We start from the raw sequence: 27,294 nt of genomic DNA, 5'->3' as shown, positions 1-27,294 counted from the left end.
TAACATATCAAGCAATAATGCTGTCATACTCTATTCTTATAGTCTGTTTCTTATCTGGTGAAATCAATAATGATAATAAAAGCATAAAATACTGCATCTTTGGACATGAAAACAGTGTAAGCATTTCAGGTCAATCACCTATCATTGGAACTGAGAAAAGTTAGAAATTTAAATAGCTATTAATAAAGTGAAAGCCCAGAGGGTAGGTAAAGAATATAAGGAAAGATCTGTGACAAGCTTAAAATGGGAATGATTAAATGACAAAAGAGTTGGTTGTGCAAGATTAAAGGAAGTGTTAATGGAATTACTACAGAGACAAACAGTTTACAGGATGTATGGGTGTGAGAGTAATGATCAGCTGCCATCAGAAAGAGAAACAATGAATTGGCCATCCTGGCAATATGCTATCCAGAGTCTCACTGCCAAATGGGGTCACGGACTGACTCCTCCCTTCACTTCCTTGACATCTGACATCTTGAAAAAATGTCCATAATACAGAGGAGGAAGTGCTGGATGCCTTGAAATGAATAAAGGTGAATAAATGCCCAGGACCTGATCAGGTGTACCCCAGAACTCTGTGGGAAGCTAGAGAAGTGATTGCTGGGCCCCTTGCTGAGATATTTGTATCATCAATAGTCACAGGTGAGGTGCCAGAAGACTGGAGGTTGGCAAACATGGTACCATTATTTAAGAAAGGTGGTAAGGAGAAGCCGATGGTAAGACTGGTGGTGGGCAAGTTGTTGGAGGGAATCCTGAGGGACAGCATTTGCATGTATTTGGAAAGGCAAGGAGAGATGAGGGATATTCAACATGGCTCAGTGCATGGGAAATCATGTCTCACAAACTTGATTGAGTTTTTTGAAAAAGTAACAAAGAAGATTGATGATGGCAGACTGGTGACTTCAGTAAGGTGTTCGACAAGGTTCCCCATGGGAGACTGGTTAGCAAGGTTAGATCTCATGGAATACAGGGAGAACTAGCCATTTGGATACAGAACCTTTTCAAAGGTACACAGAGGGTGGTGGTGGAGAGTTACTTTTCAGACTGGAGACCTGTGACCAGTGGAGTGCCACAAGGATCCGTGCTGGGTCCACTGCTTTTCGTCATTTATATAAATGTCTTGGATATGAGCATAGGAGGTATGGTTAGTAAATTTGCAGATGACACCAAAATTAGAGGTGTAGTGGACGGCGAAGAAGGCTACCTCAGATTACAATGGGATCTTGATCAGATGGACCAATGGGCTGAGGAGTGGCAGATTGAGTTTAATTTAGATAAATGTGAGGTGTTGCATCTTGGGAAAGCAAATCTTAGCAGGACTTATACACTTAATGGTAAGGTCCAAGGGAGTGTTGCTGAACAAAGAGATCTTGGAGTGCAGGTTTGTAGCTCCTTGAAAGTGGAGTCGCAGATAGTTAGGATAGTGAAGAAGGTGTTTGATATGCTTTCCTTAATTGGTCAGAGCATTGAGTATAGGATTTGGGAGGTCATGTTGTAGCTGTACAGGACATTGGTTAGGCCATTTTTTGGAATATTGTGTGCAATTCTGGTCTTCTTCCTATTGGAAGGATAGAACAACGAAGAAAGAACAAAGAAAGTTTCCAGCCCATGAACAGGCTCTTCAGCCCTCCAAGCCTGAGCCGATCCAAATGTACTGTCTTAAACTTTTTGGTCAATTCCTAAGCATCTGTATCCCTCTACTCCCCACGTACTCATGCATTTATCCAAAAGCATCTTAAATGAATCTACCGTGCCTGCCTCGACCACCTCTGCTGGCAACGCATTCCAAACGCCCACCACAATTTCAACATTTAAAAGGCATCTGGATGGGTGTATAAATAGGAAGGGTTTAGAGGGATATGGGCCAAGTCCTGGCAAATGAGACTAGATAAGGTTAGGATATCTGGTTGGCATGGACGAGTTGGACCAAAGGGTCTGTTTCCATGCTGTACATCTCTCTGACCTTATGACTCTGTCTCTGTTTCCATTTCTAGGCATAGGCTGGCCACCCATATCGATTAAATACCCACAAACCTCCACTGTTACTTGAACTATATACATCCTCACATCCTTTCTATAAGGACACCATTTCATTCTCCCAGTTTCTCCATCTCCATCGCATCTGTTCTGATAATGCCACCTTCCACCGGGCACTTAAGAGATGTTGCCATTTATCCTGAACAGAGGATTTCTGCTATCATGGTTGACAGGGCAGCAGTCCAACCCATTTCCATGTTTAATGCCCTCATCCCTACTCTTCCCTCCCACAACAACAATAGAGTCCCACAGGTCCTCACTTTCCACCTCACCAGCTTCCAATTCCAAGAGATCATAAGCCACCATTTTTGCCACCTCCAGCGGGATGCTACCACCAGACACATTTTCACTCCCTGCATCACCCCTGTACGGATCTGTTCCCTCTGGGAAACCTTGGTCCACTTCTCCTCTGCTCCCACGCTCTCCCCACATGCCCATTTCACCTTCCCATACAATTGCAGATGGTGCAACATTTGCCCATTTACTTTCTCCCTCCTCATTGTCCAAGCACCCAAACAGACCTCCCAGGTGAAGCAGTAATTTACCTGCACTTCACTCCATTTACTCTGCTGTATTTACGCTCTCAATGCAGTCTCCTCTACATTGAGAAGACAAAACATAGACTGGGTGACCGTTTTGTGGAACACCTATGTTCTATCCATGAAAATGTTACTGAGGTTCCATAAATTATTTGGATGAAGGAGCTGAGGGAACAAAGATAGGAAAAATTAGGATCTGGGGGCCCAGCCTCAGGTGAAGCGATGATACTTTACAACTGAGATGAGGAATTTCTTCAACCAGAGAGTGGTGACTCTGGAACACCATGCCGTAGACACCTGTGGAGGTCAAATCAATTAGTGTACTTAAGACAGATACATAGGTTCTTGATTAATAAGGGGATCAAGAGTCATGAGAAGGCAAAAGAATTGGATTGAGAAACTGATCAGCCATGATCAAATGTCAGAGCAGACTCAATGGGCTGAATGGCCTAATTCTGTTTCTATATCTGATGGTCTTCTAGCCTTTAAGTGATCATGCTGATTCAGGTGGCAATTAGGAAGGCAATACAATGTTAGCGTTCATTTTGAGAGGGCTAGAACACAAGAACAGGGATGTACTGCTGAGGCTGTATAAGACGCTGGTCAGACCATATTTGAAATGTACTGAGCAATTTTGAGCCCTGTATTGGAAGAAGCATATGCTGGCCTTGGAGGGAGACTAGAGGATTGAAGGGCTTGTCATATGAACAGCATTTATGAATCTGGGTTCTATTCTTAATGGAGTTTAGAAGGATTAGGGGATATCTAATTGAGATTTACAGAATACTGAGAGGTCTTGATTGAGTCGATATGGAAAGGTCCTTTCCACTTGTAGGAGAGACAAGGGTCGACGGGGACAATTTCAGAGTGAAGGGACAATCATTTAGAATTGAGATGAAGTAAAGTTTCTTCACTCAGAAGGTAATGTAGGCTCTGGAGGCCAATTATTGAATGTCTTTAAGACAGAGACAGATAGCTTTGTCAACCTCATTCTTTGCCTTGACCCCCTTACTAATCAAGAACCTATCAGCCATAATTGAATGGCAAAGCAACCCAAAGGGCCAAATGGCCTGATTTTGCTCCTATATCTTATGGTTTATCAGGAGGAAAATGTTACATTATGAGGAGAAGCTAGCTAGGAATGTAAAAATGGATAAGAGTTTCTACAGATATTTAAAAAGAAAAACATAAGTAATAAAGCAGTCACAATGGGGGAGTTTAAATACCCAAATATTACCTGGAATAGTTTAGTTTGCAAGTTATGAAGTAAACATGTTTTTAAAATTGCATACAAAAAAGCATTTTAGTCTGTACATAGAAAGGCGAACAACGGAAAGGCAGTTCTGGATCTAACATTTAGAAATGAGCATGGGCAGATGGAAGATGTATCAGTAGAGGAGCATTTTGGAAATAGTGACCATAACTTAGTTATACTTAGAATCATAATGAAAAGGGTAATAATGGCCAGGTATAAAAATTCAAAAATGTCAAAAGGCTAATTTTACTAAGATAAGAGACGATATACGCTAAATTGACGAGGAGAGGTCTTTGTAGATAAAACTGTGTCAGTACATAGGAGACAATGAAAGAGGAAGTAGCTAGAGTCCAGGGCAAATATGTTCCTAAGACAAGAGGTAGATCCAAAACTGAAACAAGTGAAACCTATGGCAGATATCGAGGGCACGAGTTGGCAGAGAAGTATAAACTGGAATAACAGAAAGTAGGAAGGCCAAAAAATGAATAAAAGCATTTCAGTGTGCAGAACAAAGGAAAATCCAAAAGGTTTTCTTAAACATATAAAGATCAAGAGATTAACCAAAAAAAAAGTAGGGTCTATTAAGATCCATAGAGGCAATGTGTGCTATAACATAACACTTATGTGCAGAAGCCAGTCATTTGCACCATTAAGTTTCCTCTGCCATTCAATGAAATCCTAGCTAATCTGAGAAACCTCAACTCCACTTTCCAGCCCATTGCTTCTTAACTCTTTATGTCCTTACTGATTAAAAATCTGTCTATATTAGTCTTGATCATTTTTTTTTTGAGTCCTACAGCACAGAGGCCTTTGGCCATAACTGGTCCATGCCCAAAATGTCTTTCCACATTAACCCCATTTCCCTGAACTTGGTCCATATCCTTCTAATCCTTTCCTATCCATGTATTTGTCCAAATGCATTTTAACTGAGGGACAGGATGTACATGTATTTGGAAAGGCAAGGACTGATTAGGGATAGTCAACATGGCTTTGTGCGTGGGAAATCATGTCTCACAAACTTGATTTAGTTTTTTGTAAAAGTTACAAAGAGAATTTATGAGGGCAGAGTGGTAGACATGAGCAATATAGATTTCAGTAAGGCATTTGACAAGGTTCCCCATGGGAGACTAGTTGGCAAAGTTAGATCTCATAGAATACAGGAAGAACTAGCCGTTTGGGTACAGAACTGGCTCGAAGATAGAAGACAGAGGGTGGTGGTGGAGGGTTGTTTTTCAGACTGGAGGCTTATGACCAGTGAAGTGCCACAAGGATTGGTGCTGGGTCCACTACTTCTCATCATTAATGTAAATGATTTGGATGTGAGCATAAGAGGTATTGTTAGTAAGTTTGCAGATGACACCAAAGTTGGAGGTATAGCCAACAGCGAAGAAGGTTATCTCAGATTACAACAGGATCTTGATCAGATGGACCAGTGGGCTGAGAAGTGGCAGATGGAGTTTAATTTAGATAAATGTGAGGTGCTGCATTATGGGTAAACAAATCTTAGCAGGACTTATACGCTTAATGGTGAGGTCCTCGGGCGTGTGGCTGAACAAAGAGACCTTGGAGTGCAGGTTCACAGTTCCTTGACAGTGGAGTCACGGGTAACTAAGATAGTGAAGAAGATGCTTGGTATGCTTCCTTTATTGGTCAGAGCATTGAGGTTTCACAACATCTTTCCGATAGGAAAGAGACCAGAATTGCACGTAATATTCCAACAGTGGCCTAATCAGTGTCCTATAGAGCCACAACACGACCTCCTAACTCCTGTATTCAATACTTGTTGTTTCTATTCTGAATGATACTATGACTACTATATTCAGGCAAGCATCATTCCTCATGGCCCTGCCCTGATTTTTCAGAGTATACCTGCATGGCTTGATATTAATCAGCTAACTATGATTGACAGTTACCAGTTCATGCTGTATCTTCATGCCAACTATTGTCCAAACAATCAACACCTTCTTCTCATTGTGTATAAATTGTTATTTCCTACCTTTTGGTATCTTCTGTCCTCGTCATGAAATGCCAGACCATAAGTCAATGATTTAAAGGTTTTTCCTAGAAATTAATCTCCTATAGGCCCAAACTCAATTTTTATCAACTTCCCCATGAGCTAAAAGAACAAACACTCTAAGGAGCTACTTTGTTGGCTCTTTAATTTCCCTTGCTACTTCCACAATATATGGATGACCTGTTTGGAAAGCCACAATGTGATGGTATACAAATAATTTAATTCTGTTATCTGATGTATTTTCTAGCCATAGTACTGGGTAAGTAGTTTGTCACAGTTGCCCTACTTTGCTGTATTTGGTAGAGAGTAGAAGTAAAATTTTAAACATCAGTGAATGAAACTAATTAAAAGGCAATCACATTCATTAAGATCTTATTCATATGTTTTACCTTAATTTCAATATACCGGTGCTACCTATCCTTCGGAGGCATTATCTTGTATCCCATCTGCTAAAGGGACAGACAACACAAAATAAACAACATGCAAAGTATTGCAAAATTTGACCATGGAAAAATCAGCCAAGATCAGTTTATTATGCTATGATCAATAACAATGTGCTGGGATACTGTGATACCAAAGACCATTATAGAACATAAAACAGTACAGAACAGGTACGGGCCCTTCAGCCCATAATGTTGTGCCGAACATGACACCAAATTAAACTAGTCCCTTCTGTCTGCCCTTGGTCCATATCTCTCCATTCCTTGCATATTCATATGCTTGTCTAAAAGTCCCCTAAACTGTCCTATCATGCTCCACCACTATCCGTGACAGCATGTTCCAGACTCCTATCACTCTATGAGTAAAAAAGTTGCCTCTCACAATTTCTTTGAATTTCTCCCCTCTCACCTTAAATACTACACAACACCAGGTTATAGTCCAACAGGTTTAATTGGAAGCAAACTAGCTTTCGGAGCGCCGCTCCTTCATCAGGTAATGATGGAGCGGCGCTCCGAAAGCTAGTGTGCTTCCAGTTAAACCTGTTGGACTATAACCTAGTGTTGTGTGATTTTTAACTTTGTACACCCCAGTCCAACACCGGCATCTCCACATCATGACCTTAAATACGTGCAGCCTACTATGTGATATTTCAACTCTGGGAAAAAGATTTTGACTATCAAACCTATCTATGCATCTCACAATTTTATCAACTTCTATCAAGTCTCCCCTCAGCCTCTGCCATTCCAGAGAAAACAATCTGAGTTCTTCTAGCCTCTTCTTATAGCTTATACCCTCTAATCCAGGCAGCATCCTGGTAAACCTCTTCTGCACCCTCTCCAAAGCCTCCACATCCTTCCTGTAATGTGGAGATCAGAATTGAATGCAAGACTGTAAGTAAATTCTTGGCCTAACCAAATTCTTATAAAGCTGTAACATGACATCCTGACTCACGGAGCTAGAGACTTGAACTGTAAGATCCATCTGTGTACATCAATTATGTTCTTTGTCCTGCCATTAACTGTATACTTTCCCATTTGATCTCCCAAAGTGCAGCACCTCTCACTTGCCCAGATTAAACTCCATCTGCCATTTCTCCACCCATGTCTACAGCAGATCTATATCCCACTGTATCATTTGACAACCTTCATCACTATCCATAACTGCACAGATCTTTGTATCATCTGCAAACTTACAAACCCACTCATTTACAATTTCATCCAAGTCATAGAGTCATAGAGATGTATAGCATGGAAACAGACCCTTCGGTTCAACCTGTCCATGCCGACCAGATATCCCAACCCAATCTAGTCTCACCTGCCAGCATGGATAGGATAAATAGACAAAGTCTTTTCCACTATACTATCTACCTGCAACTTCATTTCCTGAAGAAGGGCTTATGCCCGAAACGTCGATTCTCCTGTTCCCTGGATGCTGCCTGACCTGCTGCGCTGTTCCAGCAACACATTTTCAGCTCTGATCTCCAGCATCTGCAGACCTCACTTTCTCCTCACCTGCCAGCACCTGACCCATATCCCTCCAAACCCTTCCTATTCATATACCCATTCAAATACCTCTTAAATGTTGCAATTGTACCAGCCTACACCATATCCTCTGGCAGCTCATTCCATACATGTACCACCCTCTGCGTGAAAAAGTTGCCTCTTAGGTCTTTTTTATATCTTTCCTCTCTCACCCTGAACCTATGCCCTCTAGTTCTGGACTCCCCGACCCCAGGGAAAAGACTTTGTCTATTTATCCTATCCATGCCCCTCATAATTTTGTAAATCTCTATAAGGTCACTCCTCAGCCTCCGACACTCCAGGGAAAACAGCCCCAGCCTGTTCAGCCTCTTCCTATCGCTCAAATTTTCCAACCTGGCAACATCCTTGTAAATCTTTTCTGAACCTTTTCAAGTTTCACAACATCTTTCCAATAGGAAGGAGGCCAGAGTTGCACGCAATATTCCAACAGTGGCCTAACCAATGTCCTGTACAGCCGCAACATGACCTCCGAACTCCTGTACTCAATACTCTGACCAATAAAGGAAAGCATACCAAACGCCTTCTTCACTATCCTATCTACCTGCAACTCCACTTTCAAGGAGCTATGAACCTGCACTCCAAGGTCTCTTTGTTCAACAACACTCCCGAGGACCTTACCATTAAGTGTATAAGTCCTGCTAAGATTTGCTTTCCCAAAATGCAGCACCTCGCATTTATCTGAATTAAACTCCATCTGCCACCTCTCAGCCCAATGGCCCATCTGATCCAGATCCTGTTGTAATGTGAGGTAACCCTCTTCACTGTCCACTACACCTCCAATTTTGGTGTCATCTGCAAACTTACTAACTGTATCTCACAAACAGCATAGGTCACAGTACAGGTCCCTGCAGAACACCACTAGTCATGGACCTCCAGCCAGAAAAACACACTTTCACCAGTACTTCTATGGACAAACCAATTCTGAATCCAAGCGGCCAAGTCACTGTGGATCCCATGCATCTTCTCAATGAGCCTACCATGAGGAACCTTGTAGAAAGCCTTACTAAAATCTATGTATACAACATCCACTGCTCTACCCTCCTCGATCACCTTCGTCACTTCCTCAAAAACTTCAATCACGTTGGAAAGATATGACCTGCCCCACACAAAGCCATGCTGACTGTCCCTAATTAGACCATGCTTTTCCAAGTGCACATCAATCCTATTGCTAAGAATTCTCTCCAATAACTTCCCAACCACTGATGTGAGACTCACTGGTCTATAGTTTCCTGAATTATCCCTATTTCTCTTCTTGAGCAGATAAACAACACGAGCTTCTTGCCAGGACCTCTCCAGTGGCTAGATGGGATATAAAGATCTTGGTCAAGGCTCATCATGTAATTACTCTAAGTCAAATTGGCTAATGAAAGGCAGATACAATTGAACAATAATCCATGTGGTAAATTTAGTTACGATAATGTAATTGATGCTAAATGTTGTAAACTGTATAACGAAGTAGATCATTTGCAGAGAAGAGTGGCTATGTGTATTTTATAGAGATAAGTAGTCCATAGTAGTTCTATTGTCATTCACAGTTAATTATTTATAAATTATTTATGATGTACGCTTCTGACTGCAGGCAGTAGTGATTTTATTGCAAAAGTAAGTAATTGATTATGAAGTGCTCTACATATTCTTGAAGACATGAGCAGCCATAATACAAGTTCTGGTAATTTTGCAATCTGAAATAAAATGATGCAAGCACGAATTTCTCTGTGTTAATTTTACTGCATGTACAAGAAGACCAAGTAACTAAGCCTTAAATAAAGGGCCTGGCCACTAACTGAAATGGGCAGATATAATTAAGGTTTCCCTAAAGTAAAACATGTAGAAAAGGATGAATTTTAATGCGTTCAGACAATGACCTGAACTACCAGTGAAAATTAATCAATGGCAAAAATCCTCTGTTGTGTTGAATGCACTGTAATCTGTCAAATGTACAATATGACCTACTACTGCATATCAGTGCATTTGAAATTTGACCCTTTTTGTCACATTGCACTGAACATTCAGTTTTTTCCTGTTCATGACATGAAAGCACAAGGGCAATTAAGAATTCACAATAAATGCTAGCCTTGACAGTGACACCTACAAAGCATTAATGAATGTAAAGAAAAGCAATATTAAGAATTATTTCATTGTTTAACAAGCCCACTGGGAAGGTGCAATCAGAAAATCTGAGATATTACTTTGTGAATGGGATAACTTAGGAGAAGTGTTACATCGCAAAATTACAGCTACTGTACCACTTGATTGTTACACACTGCATTTAAGATTTATTTTAGAGGCTGATGTAAGGGGATACAATGAATTTACATCTTATAGTTAGCTAAGTTTTATAATCCAATGATAGTTTACTATTTTGTATTCATAGAGACATTTTTTTCAGGTGCACTATGATTGGTGGCGGCGGATTCTGAAATATTTTTGGATTATTGTTGTTTCCTATACTATGCTGGTCTTGATCCTTGTGTACACCTATCAGTTTAAGTCATTCCCAGATCTGTGGCAAAATATGACAGGAATGGATATTGAAAAGTAAGTAACCAAAACAAAAACAGAAGGTATTTGGACAACAGCCTAAAATTGTGTCTTATTTTATCTCAAATGGCTGTTAATTTCAGAAATACATTATAATCAATCAGGTAAGTGCACAGATTTATTTAGTTGTGTGGATCTGTACGTTACGTTGGATATGATATTTAATAATACAGAACAACCTTGGTTATCCAAACATCAATTACCTGAATTTTGAATTATCCAAACAAGATCACAATGTCCCTGAACATGCATTTCAATTGAAGTAGGAAAATTATATTCCTCATCCATTTAATACTTCATTTTGTAAATTTGAACAGGAATATAGATATAAGTATGCTTTAATAAATAATTAACTTCAAATATATATTCGAGACGTTAGAGTTAAGTCTTACACTTTTTATAAAAAGGCTTTCCAATACTTATTCTCCCTGAGGCCAAAGGTTTGTGACTGTTAACAAAAAAGAACAACGTATGTGCAAGCCCGAATTGTGCGCTCTACCAGCAAGATTCCCTCTCAACATTGACTCGCTCCATTTTGCAAATCCAACAATTTTTTTTCTCAGCTCATTCTCTGGAGAGTTAAGTCAAGAAATGTGCTCGCACTTTCCATTTCCTTTGCTTTTTTCCTCCCATTATCCCATGACGACTCTTTTTTTCCAAACAAAAAGTAGTTCAATATCTTTCAGCTGACAAGAAAATTTAATGTAACATTTTTTGATGCGGAACAGCAAGTTGTAGTGAGTTAGCACACGTGAAAATAAATAGGAATAAAAATTGGCAAGAGGAAACACAAGGAAAACATTAACTCCCTAAAAATATTGTTGAGAGGACAGAAACTGAAGTCAGCGAAAAAAATCTTCCCCCTCTCTCGTGTGCCCCCTGTATTTTTCACCTCTCTCTCTGTAAGGGCTCGGCGGTCACTGAGGAGGCAGGGACAACACCGGGTTAGTCTGGACGGTGGGACGACACTGAACAGAAAGATGCCGGCTGCTGTCAAGGTCCGGGATAAAACCAAAGAATATGTCAGCAAAAGATTTCACAGACTCCAGTCAAACTCTAGCGAAAAAGTGATTTTATTTGTAAAATATCATGAATTTTTAAGCAATGTCCAGTGTTTGTACACATTTTGTCAATTGAATGAAATAAAAACTCTGTAAACATACTTTTTTATATAATTAAGTTCAGTATCGCTTCCTTTGTTTATGATCAGATCAGTTGTCCGAACAATCAGTTATTTGAATAAAATACTCCTTGCCCTTCTCGTTTGGAATATTGTGGTTGTTCTGTACTGCAAAGAATAAGAAAGGTCGCTCCAACTTCTCAGTACAATTTGAACAAGTAATAAATGTTAGCTTGCCAGCAATATCCACATGCTGAGAATGAAGTTAATAGAAGATGCAAACCTGTAAACAGTAATAATTGTTACAAATCAAAGTGCCAAATTGAATATGTTTCATGTGTAGTATGCGTTGTATATAGTTTCATGTGTATTATGATTCAAGGAAACATGATTTTTTTTTTAAATTGTTACCGCGTATGTAGACAATGATAAGTAAATAAATACATATCTTTTACTGTACATCAATGAAAATTAGCACTCCATTCTATAATTAGAAACAATTATTATGGTTGGAACTGCTGATTTTAGTCAGAACATGATTTCAAAACCTTATGCCTTATGTTATTCTTTCTGTTAAAGATTGAAGGATCTTGGATTAGAACAGTTCTCCGTTACAGATCTATTTACTAGCATTTTCATCCCAACATCGTTCTTGCTGGTCTGTATACTACATCTGCATTATTTCCATGATCGGTTTCTCGAGCTCACTGATCTAAAAGCTGTTACCAGCAAACAGGAAAGCAGCATCTACAGGTAAGAAACAAACTCAAACATTTTGACAAGTCAGTAATTAGGGCTGAATATTTCTTGATCTGTGACTTTAGTAACATATCCTGACATTGTTGTTCTAAATATATGTCATACATTAATCATAAGTATCTAAATAATTTTAGCCATCTTTGATTTCTTAAGATTTAAACCATAATAAAATATTATTGCTTCTTATCATTTTACATGTTAAAGTTATTGAAATAAAAAGGCTTAGTGGACAGGGTTATATTGTCCTTTCAGCACTTGGGTATAAACCTAATGAGCTGGAAATGTGTTGCTGGAAAAGCGCAGCAGGTCAGGCAGCATCCAGGGAACAGGAGAATCGACGTTTCGGGCATAAGCCCTTCTTCAGGAATCCTGAAGAAGGGCTTATGCCCGAAACGTCGATTCTCCTGTTCCCTGGATGCTGCCTGACCTGCTGCGCTTTTCCAGCAACACATTTCCAGCTCTGATCTCCAGCATCTGCAGACCTCACTTTCTCCTATAAACCTAATGAATTGAACCATTCAGCTCTGGTAGAATCCCTATAATTTATGTATTTTTGATTTCAATGCAATGAAAATTAGACAGGTGCTTCAATGGTCAGAAGATGAAGGTAAAAATAACTCTTACATACTAAATGTAATTTGGAAACAAAATATGTTATATTTATGACTCGCGGTCAAAAAATATATAATCATAGATCAAAAGTAGATCGTTTGGCCCATTGAGCCAGCCTACCATTCAATATAAGTGACTGCTCTTCTATCTCAGCACCATATTCCTGCTCTCTCTCTATACTCCTAGAGTCCTTTAGTATGAAATCCTTTGGGTGACATGGAGGCTCAATGATTAGCACTGTTGCCTCACAGCACCAGGGACCGGGTTCGATTTCACCCTCAGGCAACTGTGTGGAGTTTGCGCCTTCTCCCCATGTCTGAGTGGGTTTCCTCCAGGTGCTTCAGTTTCCTCCCACAGTCCAAAGATGTGCAGGTTAGGTGGATTGGATAAGAGAAATGCAGGGTTACAGATATAGGGTAGGGGGTTGGGGATGGATTGGATGCCCTTTGGAGGGTCAGTGTGGACTCGATGGGTTGAATAACCTGCTTCCACGCTGTAAGGATTCTATGGACTATGATTAGCCTAACATTGATCTTTCTGGGCTCTTGTAATTGAGCGTAATTATTAGAAATATATGCTTTGTATTAATAGAAAATGACTAAATATTTGAGCCATTTTTAACTACTTAAGATCTGAACAGATAATTATGATCAATTAATTCATGTATTGCACCATGCACAAAGAGATAGTATTCAATACATTGAGATAAATTTTTAGTCCAATCTGAACAGGAGGCAATGTGATGTAGTGGTACGGTCACTGGACTGGTAATCCAGATTCTAGGTTAGTCTTCTGGGAAAATAAAAACAGAAAGTCACTGGAGAAACTCAGCAGGCCTTGTCTGTGGAGAGAGAATCAGAGCTAACATTCAAGTTTGATTCAGAATTGGAAGAGACTAGAATTGGTGATTTTTTTGCATAAAAAAATTCCACCCTTTTAAATTTTGAAGTTCTGAGGAGAGTTGAGAGTCATATCACAGATGCTGGCAGACCATCTGAATTTCTCTAGCACTTGCTGTATTTTTAATGCCCTGGGGAAGTGTTCTTGATCCATATAAATGATTTGAATGTGAATATAGGAAGCATGGTTAGGAAATTTGTAGATGACACCGAAATAGTTGGTGTAGTGGACAGTGAAGAAGATCTTCTCAGAGTCCAATTGCACCTTGATCAGATGGGCCAATGGGCTGAGGATTGGCAGATGGAGTTTAATTTAGATAAACGTGAGGTGTTGTATTTTGCAAAGACAAATCTTATACAATTAATGGTAGGGCCCTGGAGAGTGTTGACGAACAAAGAGACCTAGGGGTACAGATGCATTGGTTCTTGAGAGTGGAGTTGCAGGTAGACAGGGTTGTGAAAAAGGCATTTAACATGCTTGCCTTCATTGTTCAGTGCATTGAGTATAGGAATTGGGATGTCATGATATGACTGTACAGGACATCAGTAAGGCCACTTTTAGAATACTGTATACAGTTCTGGTTTCCCTCCCATAGGAAGGATTTTGTTAAACTTGAGAGAATGCAGAAAAGATTTACAGGGATATTGCCAGGGTTGGAGGGCTTGAGCTATAGGGAGAGGCTGAATAGGTTGGGGCTTTTTTTTCCCTGGAGCGTTGGAAGCTGAGAGGTGACCTTATAGAGGTTTATAAAATCATGAGGGGCATAGATCAATAACCAAGGTCTTTTTCCTCCGGTGGGGGAGTCCAGAAGTAGAGAGCATAGGTTTAAGATGAGAGAGAGAAAAAGATTTAACAAGGACCTGAGGGGCAGCTTTTCATGCAGAGGGTGGTGTGTGTATTGAACGAGTTGCCAGAGGAAGTGGTGGAGGTGGTACAATCAGAATATTACAAGGCATCTGGATGGGTTGCACACAAAAGATATTTAGCGGGATATGGGCCAAATGTTGGCAAATGAAACTAAGTCAGACTGTGAGGATTCACCTCACTTTTCAACCAGTATTTTACTGAATATTAATGAGAGAAACCCTGTGATACATGGTCTGAATTATGGGAATGACCTGGGTTAGTGAATCACCTGTCAGTAGAGGAACATTTAGGGGACAGTGTATAGATTTATATGTTTTACATTAACTACGAAAAAAGACAAAATGCAATACAGGGTAAAAATAATTTACAGTGGGAGGGCCATTTTCAATCAGGTGAGAATGAATCCATTTCAACTAACAAAAGAGTCAATATAAATTACAATGTCCAATTCTAAATGGGCTACAGGAGCAAAGGAAACCAGGATATACGCATAATAGTCTTTAAACCTGGTAGGGCAGGCTAGGAAAGTGGTCAATAAAGGTTGTGGGATCTTTGGCTTATAAGTAATATATAGAGTACAAAAACAAGTTATTTATATTGGTGCAGCCTTAATTCTGAGCTCCTCACTTTAAAGAAGACTAGAGAAAATGTAGAAAAGATTCATCAGAGTGGTTCCAGGGATGACAAACTTCAGTTGCATGGATTGATTAAATAAATTGTACACCTTTGATTTGGAGATGTTTAGAGAAGATTTATAAGTGTGTAAGAGATGCAATGTACCTTTCAAAGACATTCTCTTGATATCATTACATGCTATTATAATGGCATATGACCTGGCAGTATAAAGGTTTCAGTCTCCAACTTACTGGCACCACTTACAGCATGACATGTTAAGACAACTGTGTTACAGTTTGTAACTGAATTGCTTAATACTTGGGCTTATACTGCAGTGGGAGAAAGTAAGGACTGCAGATGTTGGAGATCAGAGTCAAAGAGTGTGGTGCTGGAAAAGCACAGCCAGTCAGGCAGCATCTCTTGCTCCTTAGATGGTGCCTGACCAGTTGTACATTTCCAGCACACACTCATATACTGCAGTACCTGGAACCAGGTTGAAACTTTATTGCTGGAACAGCACAGCAGGTTAGGCAGCATCCAGGGAACAGGAGATTCGACGTTTCGGGCACAGGCCCCTCTTCAGGAAACACACAGGAGCTGTAATGAAAGTTCATTGAATTATTCAGTACTACATTATTAACATGTGGTTGTTATTTAATGGGAGCTAATGTAATATTGCCTCATCATGTATAAGTACCATATTGAAGATTAAAAACCCATTACTTCATCTATAGCAGATCATGAGGGCAGAATGGATCTTTTTTGACAGCAGTGCAAAAACCATTTGTTTTTCTTTATCTTTATTGTAATTGTGGATTGAAATGAAAAAGAATTGTTTTTAAAAAACACTAATGCTAAATAATTTCTGTAGCTTCTAAAAGGAAGTAACTTGATACACATATAAGTACTGTTTACGCAGCTGCTGTTCAATCAGTAGTCTACTAAAAATGAAGACAGGTTATGTGCTGTGTATAAGTAGTAATTCAGACTTCCAGCATCTATATGATTGATTCCTAGGTGGTTGAACAGCTTGGGGCTGTGAACAAGATTGGGAGAAGCCATCAGATCGCCAGAAGTGCAGGAACTATTTTCTGTAGTAAAAATTAAACCTGAAGAAAACCCATTTATTTTTCCTTCAGTTGCTATCAGCTATAACTTTTAGTGAATAAGTCAGAGATCTTTTTTAAGTGCAATCCAATCATCTTGTCCCTCCTGCAAACAATTGAAAATATTGAGAGAAGGATTATTGAGAAGCAACATTCTGATTAGCACAAGAATCAGCTCATCAAATCCTGAAAACGGGGACCAGTTTACTGCTTTCCTAGTTTTTCCCTCTGCCTATGATACTGATGTGTTTTCCTCCTGTCTGGGTCTGACTGCAGACTGTAAAGAGGGTCTTTACAAGGGCTTTTAAGTTTTAATTATTAGAGTTATGTGCTGGTGGTTTATAATTGTTTACATAAAACTAAAGTCTATTTATAATAAATATTCATTCTTGTTAAGTACAGCAACTTGTGATGCTTTCTGTCGACTCGGGTCTAAAGGACAGGTTAATTGGGCTTTCTGTTCTTTTTAAAATCTTTTCTTTTCGTGATGACCCTGTGCATTCATGGAGCTTGATTCTCAGAGCATTATCCCAGTGAGGCATGACAACTGCAATAACTGTTTGTAAAAGACTACAGATTTCATTTGCAGATGCTTGGAATGTTCACTGAAGATTAGGTTGTTTTGCACGTGAAAGCATTTGGAAGATTAACAGCGCAGGTTTATGTGAGTACGGATCTGCAAATGAAATAGCCAGGAGTCATACTTAACTCTTCAAGTTTAAGTTCTACCCAACCAGAGGTCCTGTACCTCCATTTAAAAAGGCCTAGTATCAGCCTGCTTCCCAATTTGAAAGTTAAGATACTGCAGTCAAAGATTGTTGTACGTCATTAGAAGTAAGGTAAAAGTAAAGTAACCATAGTCCCAGAGGGCCACAGGCTGCTGTCTCATTAGAATGAGATGACTGATGGTGAGAGATGAGGTTGAGTAGCCAGAATCTTCATGATAACTTCAGTAAAACAGTCAAATGCTACATTCAATGTATGGGAAAAATGACCTCTTAATACTACAAAGTGATTTTCTTAACTCAGGAAAACTACTTTTGTACAAAGGCTGGTTAGTTCTGCCATTTTTTCTGAGCAGTCCTCTCACTTGGCTGAACTGAAATGTGGAGAAAGTGAGGATTGTGGATCCTGGAGTCAGAGTCGAAGAGTTTGGTGCTGGAAAAGTACAACTGGTCAGGCAGCATCCGAGGAGCAGGAGAGTCAACGTTTCGAGCATAAACTCTTCATCAGGAATGAGGGGGCTGCCCAAGGGGGCTGAGAGATAAATGGGAAGGGGATGGGGGTGGGGCTGGGGATCGGGGTGGTAGCTGGGATTGTGAGAGGTAGATGAAGGTGGGGGTGAAGGTGATCGGTCAGAGAGGAGGGTGGAGCGGATAGGTGTGAAGGAAGATAGACAGGTAGGACAGTTCAAGAGGGCGGTGCCAAGTTGGAATTGGGATTGGATGGGGGAGATAAAATGGGGAAACTGGTGAAATTCACATTGTGGTTGGAGGATCCCAAGGCAGAAGATAAAGCGTTCTTTCTCCAGTCATCGCAGGGTAGAGTTTGGCAGTGGAGGAGGCCCAGGACTTGCATGTCCTTGACATAGTGGGAAGGGGTGTTAGAGTTTCAGCCAAAGGATGGTGGAGTTGTTTAGTAAATGTGTCCCGGAGATGTTCTCTGAAGTGTTCCGCAAGTTGGCATCCTGTATCCCCAATGTAGAGGAGACCACATTGAGAGCAACGGACACAGTAGATGACGCCTGTGGAAGTACGGTAAATGTCTGTCAGATGTGGAAGGATCCTTTGTGGCCTTGGATGGAGGTGAGAGGGACGGTGTGGGCACAGTTTTGCACTTCTTGCCGTGGCAGGGGAAGGTGGATTGGTGGGGGGGGTGTGGCCCTAACAAGGGAATCGTGGAGGGAATAGTCTCTCTGAAACACAGATAGGGGTGGGAAGGGAAATATGTCCCTGGTAGCAGGGTCTGTTTGTAGGTACCAGAAATGGTAGAGGATGAAGCAATGTATCTGGAGGTTGGTGGGGTGGAAGGTGAGGACTGGGGGCGTTCTGTCCTTGTTGCGATTGGACGAGTGGCGTTCAAGGGCGGAGGTGTGGGAAATGGAAAGATATGCTGGAGGGCATTGTCGCCCATATGGGAGGGGAAATTGGGGTCTTTGAAGAAGCAGGCCATCTGGGATGTTCTATGGTTGAATTAGTCTTCCTGGGAGTAAATGTGGTGGAGGCGGAGGAATTGAGAATATGGGATAGCGTGTTTACAGGAGGCAGGGTGGGAGGAGGTGTAGTCCAAGTAGCTGTGGGAGACGGTGGGTTTACATGCATGGAAGAAACATTCTATTTCGCGCTGTGTATTTAAATCATTGATCTGCGAGTCTAGGGGATGAAGGTGAAGCCTTTACTGAGGACTGATTGTTCATCTTCAGTGAGGTGGGGGGGGAGCGGTCTGGGGGGATGGTAAAAATACGGCAGAGCCGGGATCTAGGACCTGGTTTGGGACTAGAGCTGGGAGTGGGAACGGAGACTATCTATGGATGTGGTTATGGGATCATGGGTGATGTCACCAACGGAAGTGACGCTTTCCCTGGGGGTCAAGAGGTGGAAGCGGTGCCCACAAACCCACCAACTCCCACAACTACCTGGATGACACCTCCCCACACCCTGCCTCCTGTAAAAACGCTATCCCTTATTCCCAATTCTTCCGCCTCTGCCGCATCTACTCCCAGGAGGACCAGTTCCACCATAGAACATCCCAGATGTCCTCCTTCTTCAAAGACCACAATTTCCCCTTCCACCTGGTTGATGATGCCGTCCAGCGCATCTCCTCCACTTCCCGCACATCCGTTCTTGAACTCCACCCCTCCAATCACAACAAGGACAGAACCCACCCCAGTCCTCACCTTCCACCCCACCAACCTCTGGATACATGGCATCATCCTCCACCATTTCCGGCACCTACAAATAGACCAGGGATATATTTCCCACCCCACCCTTCCTGCATTCCGGAGAGACAATTCCCTCCGCGACTCTCTTGTTAGATCCCCACCCCCACCAAACCACCCTCCACTCTGGATACCTTCTCTTGCCACCGGAAAAAGTGCAAAACCTGTGCCTACGCATCCATCCAAGGCCCCAAAGGATCCTTCCACATCTGACAGAGATTTACCTGTACATGTCATTTATTCTGTCTGTTGCTCTCGATGTGATCTCCTCTACATTGGGGAGACAGGACCCCAATTTGCAGAATGCTTCAGAGAACATCTCCAGAACATATATACTAAACAACCCCACCACTCTGTGGCTGAACTCTTTAACTCCCTCTCCCACTCCACCAAGAACATGGGCCTCCTCCACCGCCAAACTCTAGCCAGCCCATGCCTAGAGAAAGAACACTTCATCTTCCGCCTTGGGACCGTCCAACCACATGGATCAATGTGGATTTCACCAGTTTCCTCATTTCCCCTCTCTCCACCTTATCCCAGATCCAACCTTCCAACTTGGCACTGCCCTCTTGAACTGTCCTACCTGTCCATCTTCCTTCTCACCTCTGTTCCACTCTCCTCTCTGACTGATCACCTTCACCCCCACCTTCATCTGCCTATCGCACTCACAGCTACCTTCCCCCCGCCCCACCCCCCTCCCATTTATCTCTCAGCCCCCTTGGGCCACCCCCTCATTCCTGATGAAGAGCTTATGCTTGAAACGTTTACTGTCCTGCTCCTCGGATGCTGCCTGACTAGCTGTGCTTTTCCAGCACTACAGTCTTCGCCTCTGAACTGAAATATGGTATCATCACTCATCATTTGGTACAATTGTCCTATACTGTCTGGAATCTATTACTTTATTTCTAAAGATTTCCTCAGGCATCAACAGTCATGAAAAGAGCTACAGCAATAAAAATTAAAATAATGTAGAAGCAACAAAAGTTAAAAAAAGGAATTAACAGCAAAACAAACAAGACAGGAACAAACAAAACCCACACTCTACTTCAATTTAAAATAAAGCAAACAACCTTTCACAAGAAATGGAAGGCAAACATTTAGTTATGGACTGGGCAGTGAGTGCCCCTGAATGACACCTATTTAATCAGATTGTCGCTTTCATTCACAAATTTAAGCAAAAAATTATTCAAAGAGGAGATCTATGATAATGTTACTTGCTATTAGCAAAGAGTGATTTTGCAGAATAACTATATCCAGTCTTTTCAAGGATGATTCTTTTTAAAAGAAGAAAAATCCATTAGTACTTGAATATCATCAAAAAGTACAAATCAACTTCTGCTTAACAGACTTCAACTCATGTCATAGACACACACCGCAGAAGTCTATTGACAAGTTTGTTGAGAGATGCTGCAGCAAAGGGCATGAGTGTTATTTCTCCAAAGAAGAATTTGCAAAGAGACCAATAGAATCATTAATCACCACCACATCATACTTTAGCAAACTTTTCTGACCAAGGAAAAGGGCCATTGTGTTTATGCTAGCATGAAGCTGTCATAGCAAGCCAACATCAGTTACATCTGTCTGTGCAGACAACTCTATTGCTATGGTCAGCAAAGTGCACCAAACCAGCAAGGTCTGTCATACATGTGGTTTACCACACCTACCCAAGATTTTTCTTACATTTCTTTACATCAGCAAACTATTTGGCAGCAAAAGACATTTCAGCAAACATTTGTAAAAAAAAAAATTTGTTTTCAAAAACCAAGCTAGACACAGGTGACTAATAAAACAGTACAACAGTGTTATGCTTGCACCAACGAAAGCATCAATGAATTGCAAAATCAACAGAATGAAATAGATACCTCAGAAGATGGCTAAGCTTTCCATATTGTTAACTTCACATACAGTGTCAACAGTATAAGACAGTCAGAAGCTTTTCTGGCTGTTATTTCTGTATGTCTCTAAAAGGTAGGCAGATACACCCTAAGTCAAAATCGACACAGGAGCTGTTGCAAAATATTGCTACTCTGCGTTCTAAAAGTATTTAAAGAAATTTCGTTCCATGGTACAAGAAACTATCTTACAGCATATAACAGATCACTAATTCCATGCATGCCAATTCATAAGCACAGCAGGGATTTTTGGAGTCTTCTGCCAAGGAGATACTGAAGGTCCAGCAGGACTAACAGTAGCAGGACTAACAGTATACACAGATTTCAGGATAGCCACAACTCTTGACATTCAAATCAAACCTACTTTTATGGAACATACCAGGCTTGATAAAATTGAATAAGCCAGCAATTTCACCCAGGTGTTCCCAAATGGATTTGACATAATCTATGATCTTAAAGGTTCAGAGTCTACAGGAAAGCAACGCACGCAAACCAGATACTCAACTGCATGGTGCAATCACCCCAACACCCACAAATGGAACTGCATCAGGACATTATATAAATGATTCACAACACACTACAGCACCCAGGAAATATGAGATGCCGAAGAGAAACATCTATACACCGTATTCAAGAACAACGGGCACCCAATAAGCATGGTCCGCCGATTCTTAAACAACAAACCGAAACAAGAAGACGCAACATGCCCAGAGACCCGGGCCACACTACCATACATTGAAGACATCTCAGAGATGATGACCAGACTACTTCAGCCCCTTGGCATCATGGTAGCCGACAAACCTACCAATACAGTGAAACAACTCTTGATGATTCTAAAGGACCCTGTACCAACAACCAGCAGAACAAACGCTATATATGATTTATATGTATCTGCAAGGACTGCAACAAACATTACATTGGACAGACTAGCAAGAAGCTAGCCACCAGGATGCTCAAGCACCAACTAGCCACCAAAAGACACGGCCAACTATCACTAGTATCCTTACACACAGACAACGAGGGATCCCAGTTCGATTGGGACAATACTTCCATCCTGGGACAGGCTAAACAAAGACACACATGGGAATTCCTAAAGGTCTGGCATTCGAACCGGAACTCCATCAACACACAAATCGATTTGGACCACATTTACTAACCCCTCAGAAAAAGAACCAGAAGTGATATCACCCACCACAACAGACCAAGCCACATAAATAGGAAGTGGGACAGTACGCCAGCACTTCAATGGAGGCTCATTGATGATGTTACCTAGCATTGTGACAAAACATCTGAGAACATACCTTCCAGCTCAGTGAGCAAACTAACAACCTGAGCTATAAATTTTTACAAAAAGTGCAATCTCAAAAGTTATGCCATATTACATCCCAAGAATGATTCAATTCGATTAATCAATTATTTCAGAAACATTCAGCACAAAAGATTACCAGTCTTCATGACTAGTCTTCAGAATGCGAGTCAAAATGACCTTGCCTAACAACCTGCCTAACCATTCTAAAAAAAAGGACGTTCTTCCTCAATGACAGAGGAGAATGAAAGAGTTGCATGTCAAATGAGCAGGTAAAGAACTACTATGGCTCCACACTGGATAAAGGGAGTGAGTCAAAAGTCCAGTCACAGTTATCTGGATATGCGCAAAAGTTTCTAAAAATGCAACCAACCCAGATTGTACAAAGTCATAACTGAGAATGGTACTACATTACAATGAAACAGAAACCAACATAGACCAAGTTATGACATGTCAATCATGCACACAGTCAGTGATGAAGAGAACTCTGGTGATGATTATATGATGATCTGGACTGACAGAAGCCAACAACAAAGAGGGAGAAACTACTCCCATTGGGAAAAAAAGTGTAGAAACAGTGTTCATCAATTTAAAATGATCAGCAAAGAAAGAAACAGTAGAATGTGAAAAAAACAGTAGAATGGTCAGGATCTGAAATGCGCTGACTGAGATTGTGACCAAGGCAGATTCATTCAATGCCTTGAAAGCAAATTGGATAGTTTTATGAAAAGCAAACATTAGCATATTTGCAAATGCAAGAAAAAGGCAGAAGAGTGGGATTAGGTGAGCTGCTCTTCCAAACAGCCAACACTGATCTGTTGGAATAAATTGCTGCCCCCTGTGCTCTAACCATTCGACAATTTGTTACATTTGGTGTGATTCTAACTGTTTTAAGTAAGAGCTTCATCCACCTTCAGAATGCTGCTGCTGCAATAGGTTAAAATAGAAACTAGTGCAAGTAAAGTGGGGTTTGAATGTTCAAAAAAATGCCTCATAACAGTCCACCTGCTTGGTTGTATTAAAATTGACCCCAATTGTTTCAGGATCCTATATTAGGCTAGAAGCATTATTGATTGTTCACATTCTTTTATGTAATCTTAGCATTTTAAATTTTTCAGTGTAACTCAGCATCAATATGATGACAATTTTGTACGTAATTACACTCAGTTGGTGAATCATAATTTATTTTGGTGTCACTACTTTCGATACTTATTTCATAATTCCTACAAATTACATCACATTCCTCAACAAAAGAAAGGGCAGGGTGATTTTCTGTGGTTCCACCCATGCATGTGAAGGGTGACACAATGAGTAATCAGTAGAAAATGTTAATAATCACCATTTATAACCAAAGAATTATACACAGATTGGGAGAGATGCTGCTGCCTTGGTAATATTACTGAACTTCTAATCATGAGACTACTGCTTTGGAGACATGGTTTCATATGCCACCATAGTAGCAAATGAAATATGAATTAATTTAATAAATCTGGAATTGAAATCGATTGATGATAATTATCATTGCTATTGTAAAAAGATCCAGTTCATTAAGGTCCTTTAGGGAAGGGAATCGGCCATGCCTACCTAGTCTGGTATATCTGTGACTCCAGACTCTCAGGAATATTGTTGACTCTTAACTGCTACCTAAACTGGCCTAGTAAGCCACTCAGTTCAAAGGCTGCCCTTGTTCTTCTGGCTGCTACAGGTTGTGGTTTTGGAAGATACTTTCAAAGGAACTTTGATAAATTATGGGTGTGCATCTCGTAGATGGGAAAAATGTAGATGGTGAAGAGAGTGAATATTTAGGGTGGTGGATTGTGTGCTGCTCTAGATGGATATCAAGTTTCTAGAATTGTTGGAACTGTACTTATCCAGGCAAGTAGACAGCACTTCATTGCATTCCTGATTTGTGGCATGTAAATGTCAAAAAGGATTTGTAAAGTAAACCATTCATCACAGAACATTCTGTCTAAGAGCTGCTTTTTTAGCCAGCATGTATATGTAAGAAATTCAGTGAAGGAAGACCAATTAAGGTCAAGAAAAGGTTAAAAAAAACTCATTGGTGACAGTCATTATTTTGGTAGCAGGAATTATACTTCCACTTATTAGTTAAAGTCTGAATGTTGTCCAGGTTTTGCTGCAACCAGCTACAGTCTGCTTAATTCTCTAAGGATTTGCAAATGGCACTTGGAACTTTGCAATCTTGTCAAATGTTTCCGTTTTTGACCATTTAATAGAGGAAAGGTCATTGATGAAGGAGCTATGAATGGTTGAGTGTAGGACACTGTCCTGTGGAATTCTTGCGTAATGACCTGGAACTAAGAAGGTTGGTTTCCAACAACTACAACCAGCTTTCTTTCTATTAGTTATTGCTCTGCCAATGGTGACGTTTGCCCCAATTCTCATTGTTCTCAATTTTGCTATGATTCCTTGATGCCATATTTAATTAAATGCTGCCTTATGTCAAGAACAGTCACTGTCACCTCACCCCTATAATTAATATTTTTGCTCAAAGTTATAATCAAATATGGAGTGGAGTAATCCTGATGGAACCCAAACTAAGCATTGTTAGCCAGGTAAGTATCACTAACTAATACTGTGGATGATTCTATCGATCATTTTACTGATGGTTGAGTGTTGGTAGATAAGCAGTGAATATCCAGATTGGATTTGCCCTACTTTTAGTTTGGGAAACCTTTTACTTCTGTAGCTGTACTGAAATAGCTTATAGATTCAACTATTTCTGGAGCTTAAGAAATTGACTACATTTAGGGTGTTATCAAGGTTTATATTCAGAAAGAAATGATTAAAAATATTGTCTTACTGAATGGAAGTCAAGCAGATTGCCTCTTGTGACAATCCAGAAATTGTGTGTTCCCAATTAGCAGTTGTTCCAGATCTATTTAATTAACTGAATTTAAATTCCTTGACTACTACAGTGAGATTTGAACTCATGTCCCTGGATCATTAGTCTAGACATCTCGATCAATACTATTCCATTATGCGACCATTCCCTCAATATTAGTATTAAAATTGTACCCTGCCTTATCTTTGTTAATATTTATTATTTTTCATCGCTTCTGTAGTAACTTTAAGCTTACTAATCATCTAACCTTATGGTGTATTGGCTAATTGTGACAATTTTTAGTGGTTTCTTATTTCTTCTTTTCTTTCTTTCTCTCTTTGTCTATTTATGTGCTTGACATTACTCCATTTTCCAGCCATGCCAAAGTTAATGGGCGCGTTTATCTGTTAGTAAATAGGTGGGTACTATTGTGCTTTCCATTAGTTATCACAAAGTTTTATTACACGATTTTGAATTTGCCTTTAGTTGTAGCATGCAAATCATTCTTATTTTGGAATTGTTTTTGCAGTAGAATCCCAATTATTTGCAACATATTTTTAATTGCATCCTAAGTATACAAATCATAAGATGTGTGTGAAGTTTTAACAGTAACTCGGGTATTTTGTGTGTAGTATTTTCTCCTAAAAGTTTTATCTTATTAACTTGCAGCATAACTTGTAAATTTAAATTACATATGACTAATTGTCTGGTCTTATAAATGGTCAATGTTAACCAGTGCTGAGTTTTTATACAAATGACTGACTAACTGACAAACAAAATAACAGTTTCCTGATGATTTATGGCGCTCCCAGTTTCAAGTTATAATTTGCTGGATTTCAGAGTTTCATTAGCCAGTGGCAAATGTTACTTGAACACATTTCAGGGAATCTTGAGTATCTTGATCTTTGGACTTCTACTGACAGATAAATTATTTTGTTTTTAACTGTTCCACTTAGAGTCAGAGAGTCATAGAGTTATACAACACAGAAGCAGACTCTTTGGTCCAATTCGTCCATACCAAACATATATCCTAAACTGATCTAGCCCCATTTGCCAGCATTTAGCCCATGTCCTTTAAACCCTTCCTATTCATGTACCTATCCAGATGCCTTTTAACTGTCAAATTTCTACCTGCCTCCACCACTTCCTCTGGCAGTTTGTTCCACGCATGCACCACTATCCATGTGAAAAAATTGCATTCAGCTTCTTTTTAAATCTTTACCCTCTCATCTTAAACCTATGGCCTCTTGTTTTGGACTCCCTTACCCTAGGAACAGGAACTTGGCTATACACCCTATCCATGCCCATTATGATTTTAGAAATTTCTGTAAGGTCACCCCTCAGCTTCCGACACCCCACCTATTCAGCCTCTCTCATAGCTCGAACTCTCCAATCCTGGCAACATTCTTGTAAACCAGGGAAACCAGGATTGAATACAATATTCCAAAAGTGGCCTAACCAATATCCTGTACAGCTATAACATGACAACCCAACTCCTATATTCAGTGGACTGACCAATGAAGGCAAGCATGCCAAACACCTACTTCATACCCTGTCTATCTGTGACTCCATTTTCAAGGAACTATGCATCTACATTCCGAGGTCTCTTCGTTCGGCAACACTCCACAAAGCCCTACCATTAACTGTATAACTCCTGCTCTGATTTGCCTTAGCAAAAATGCAGAACCTCACATTTATCTAAATTAAACTCCATCTACCATCATCGAGCCTTTGCCCATCTGATCAAAGTGCCATTGTACTTTGAGATAGCCCTCTTCACTGTCAACTGTACCATCAATTTTGGTGTCATCTGCAAACTTACTGGCCATAATTCCTATATTTATATCCAAATCATTTATATAAATGACAGAGAGCAGTGGACCCAGTAGTGGCACACTGCTGGTCATAGGCCACCAGTCCAAAAAGCAACCTTCCATCACCATCCTCTGTCTCCTACCTTCGAGCC

General features: G+C 40.4%; 1 protein-coding gene across 2 annotated transcripts in view; it reads left to right on the top strand.

The window, feature by feature from the left end:
- The window catches only part of LOC122548766 (piezo-type mechanosensitive ion channel component 2), a 782,240-nt gene that overhangs the window by 543,480 nt on the left and 211,466 nt on the right, over window positions 1-27,294 (top strand). For both annotated transcript variants that reach the window (XM_087986703.1, XM_087986702.1), the window contains exons 16-17: window positions 10,217-10,365; window positions 12,068-12,241. In XM_087986703.1, the coding sequence (XP_087842829.1) occupies window positions 10,217-10,365; window positions 12,068-12,241 (323 nt within the window). The remainder of the gene's footprint in view (window positions 1-10,216; window positions 10,366-12,067; window positions 12,242-27,294) is intronic.

This window comes from Chiloscyllium plagiosum, unplaced genomic scaffold (assembly GCF_037043375.1).
Source record: "Chiloscyllium plagiosum isolate Xiang-an unplaced genomic scaffold, Cpla_swu_hap1 HiC_scaffold_4, whole genome shotgun sequence".
Classification (NCBI taxonomy): Eukaryota; Metazoa; Chordata; class Chondrichthyes; order Orectolobiformes; family Hemiscylliidae; genus Chiloscyllium; species Chiloscyllium plagiosum.
Note: the sequence above shows the minus strand (reverse complement) of the source record. Positions and strands in the feature narration are given on the sequence as shown.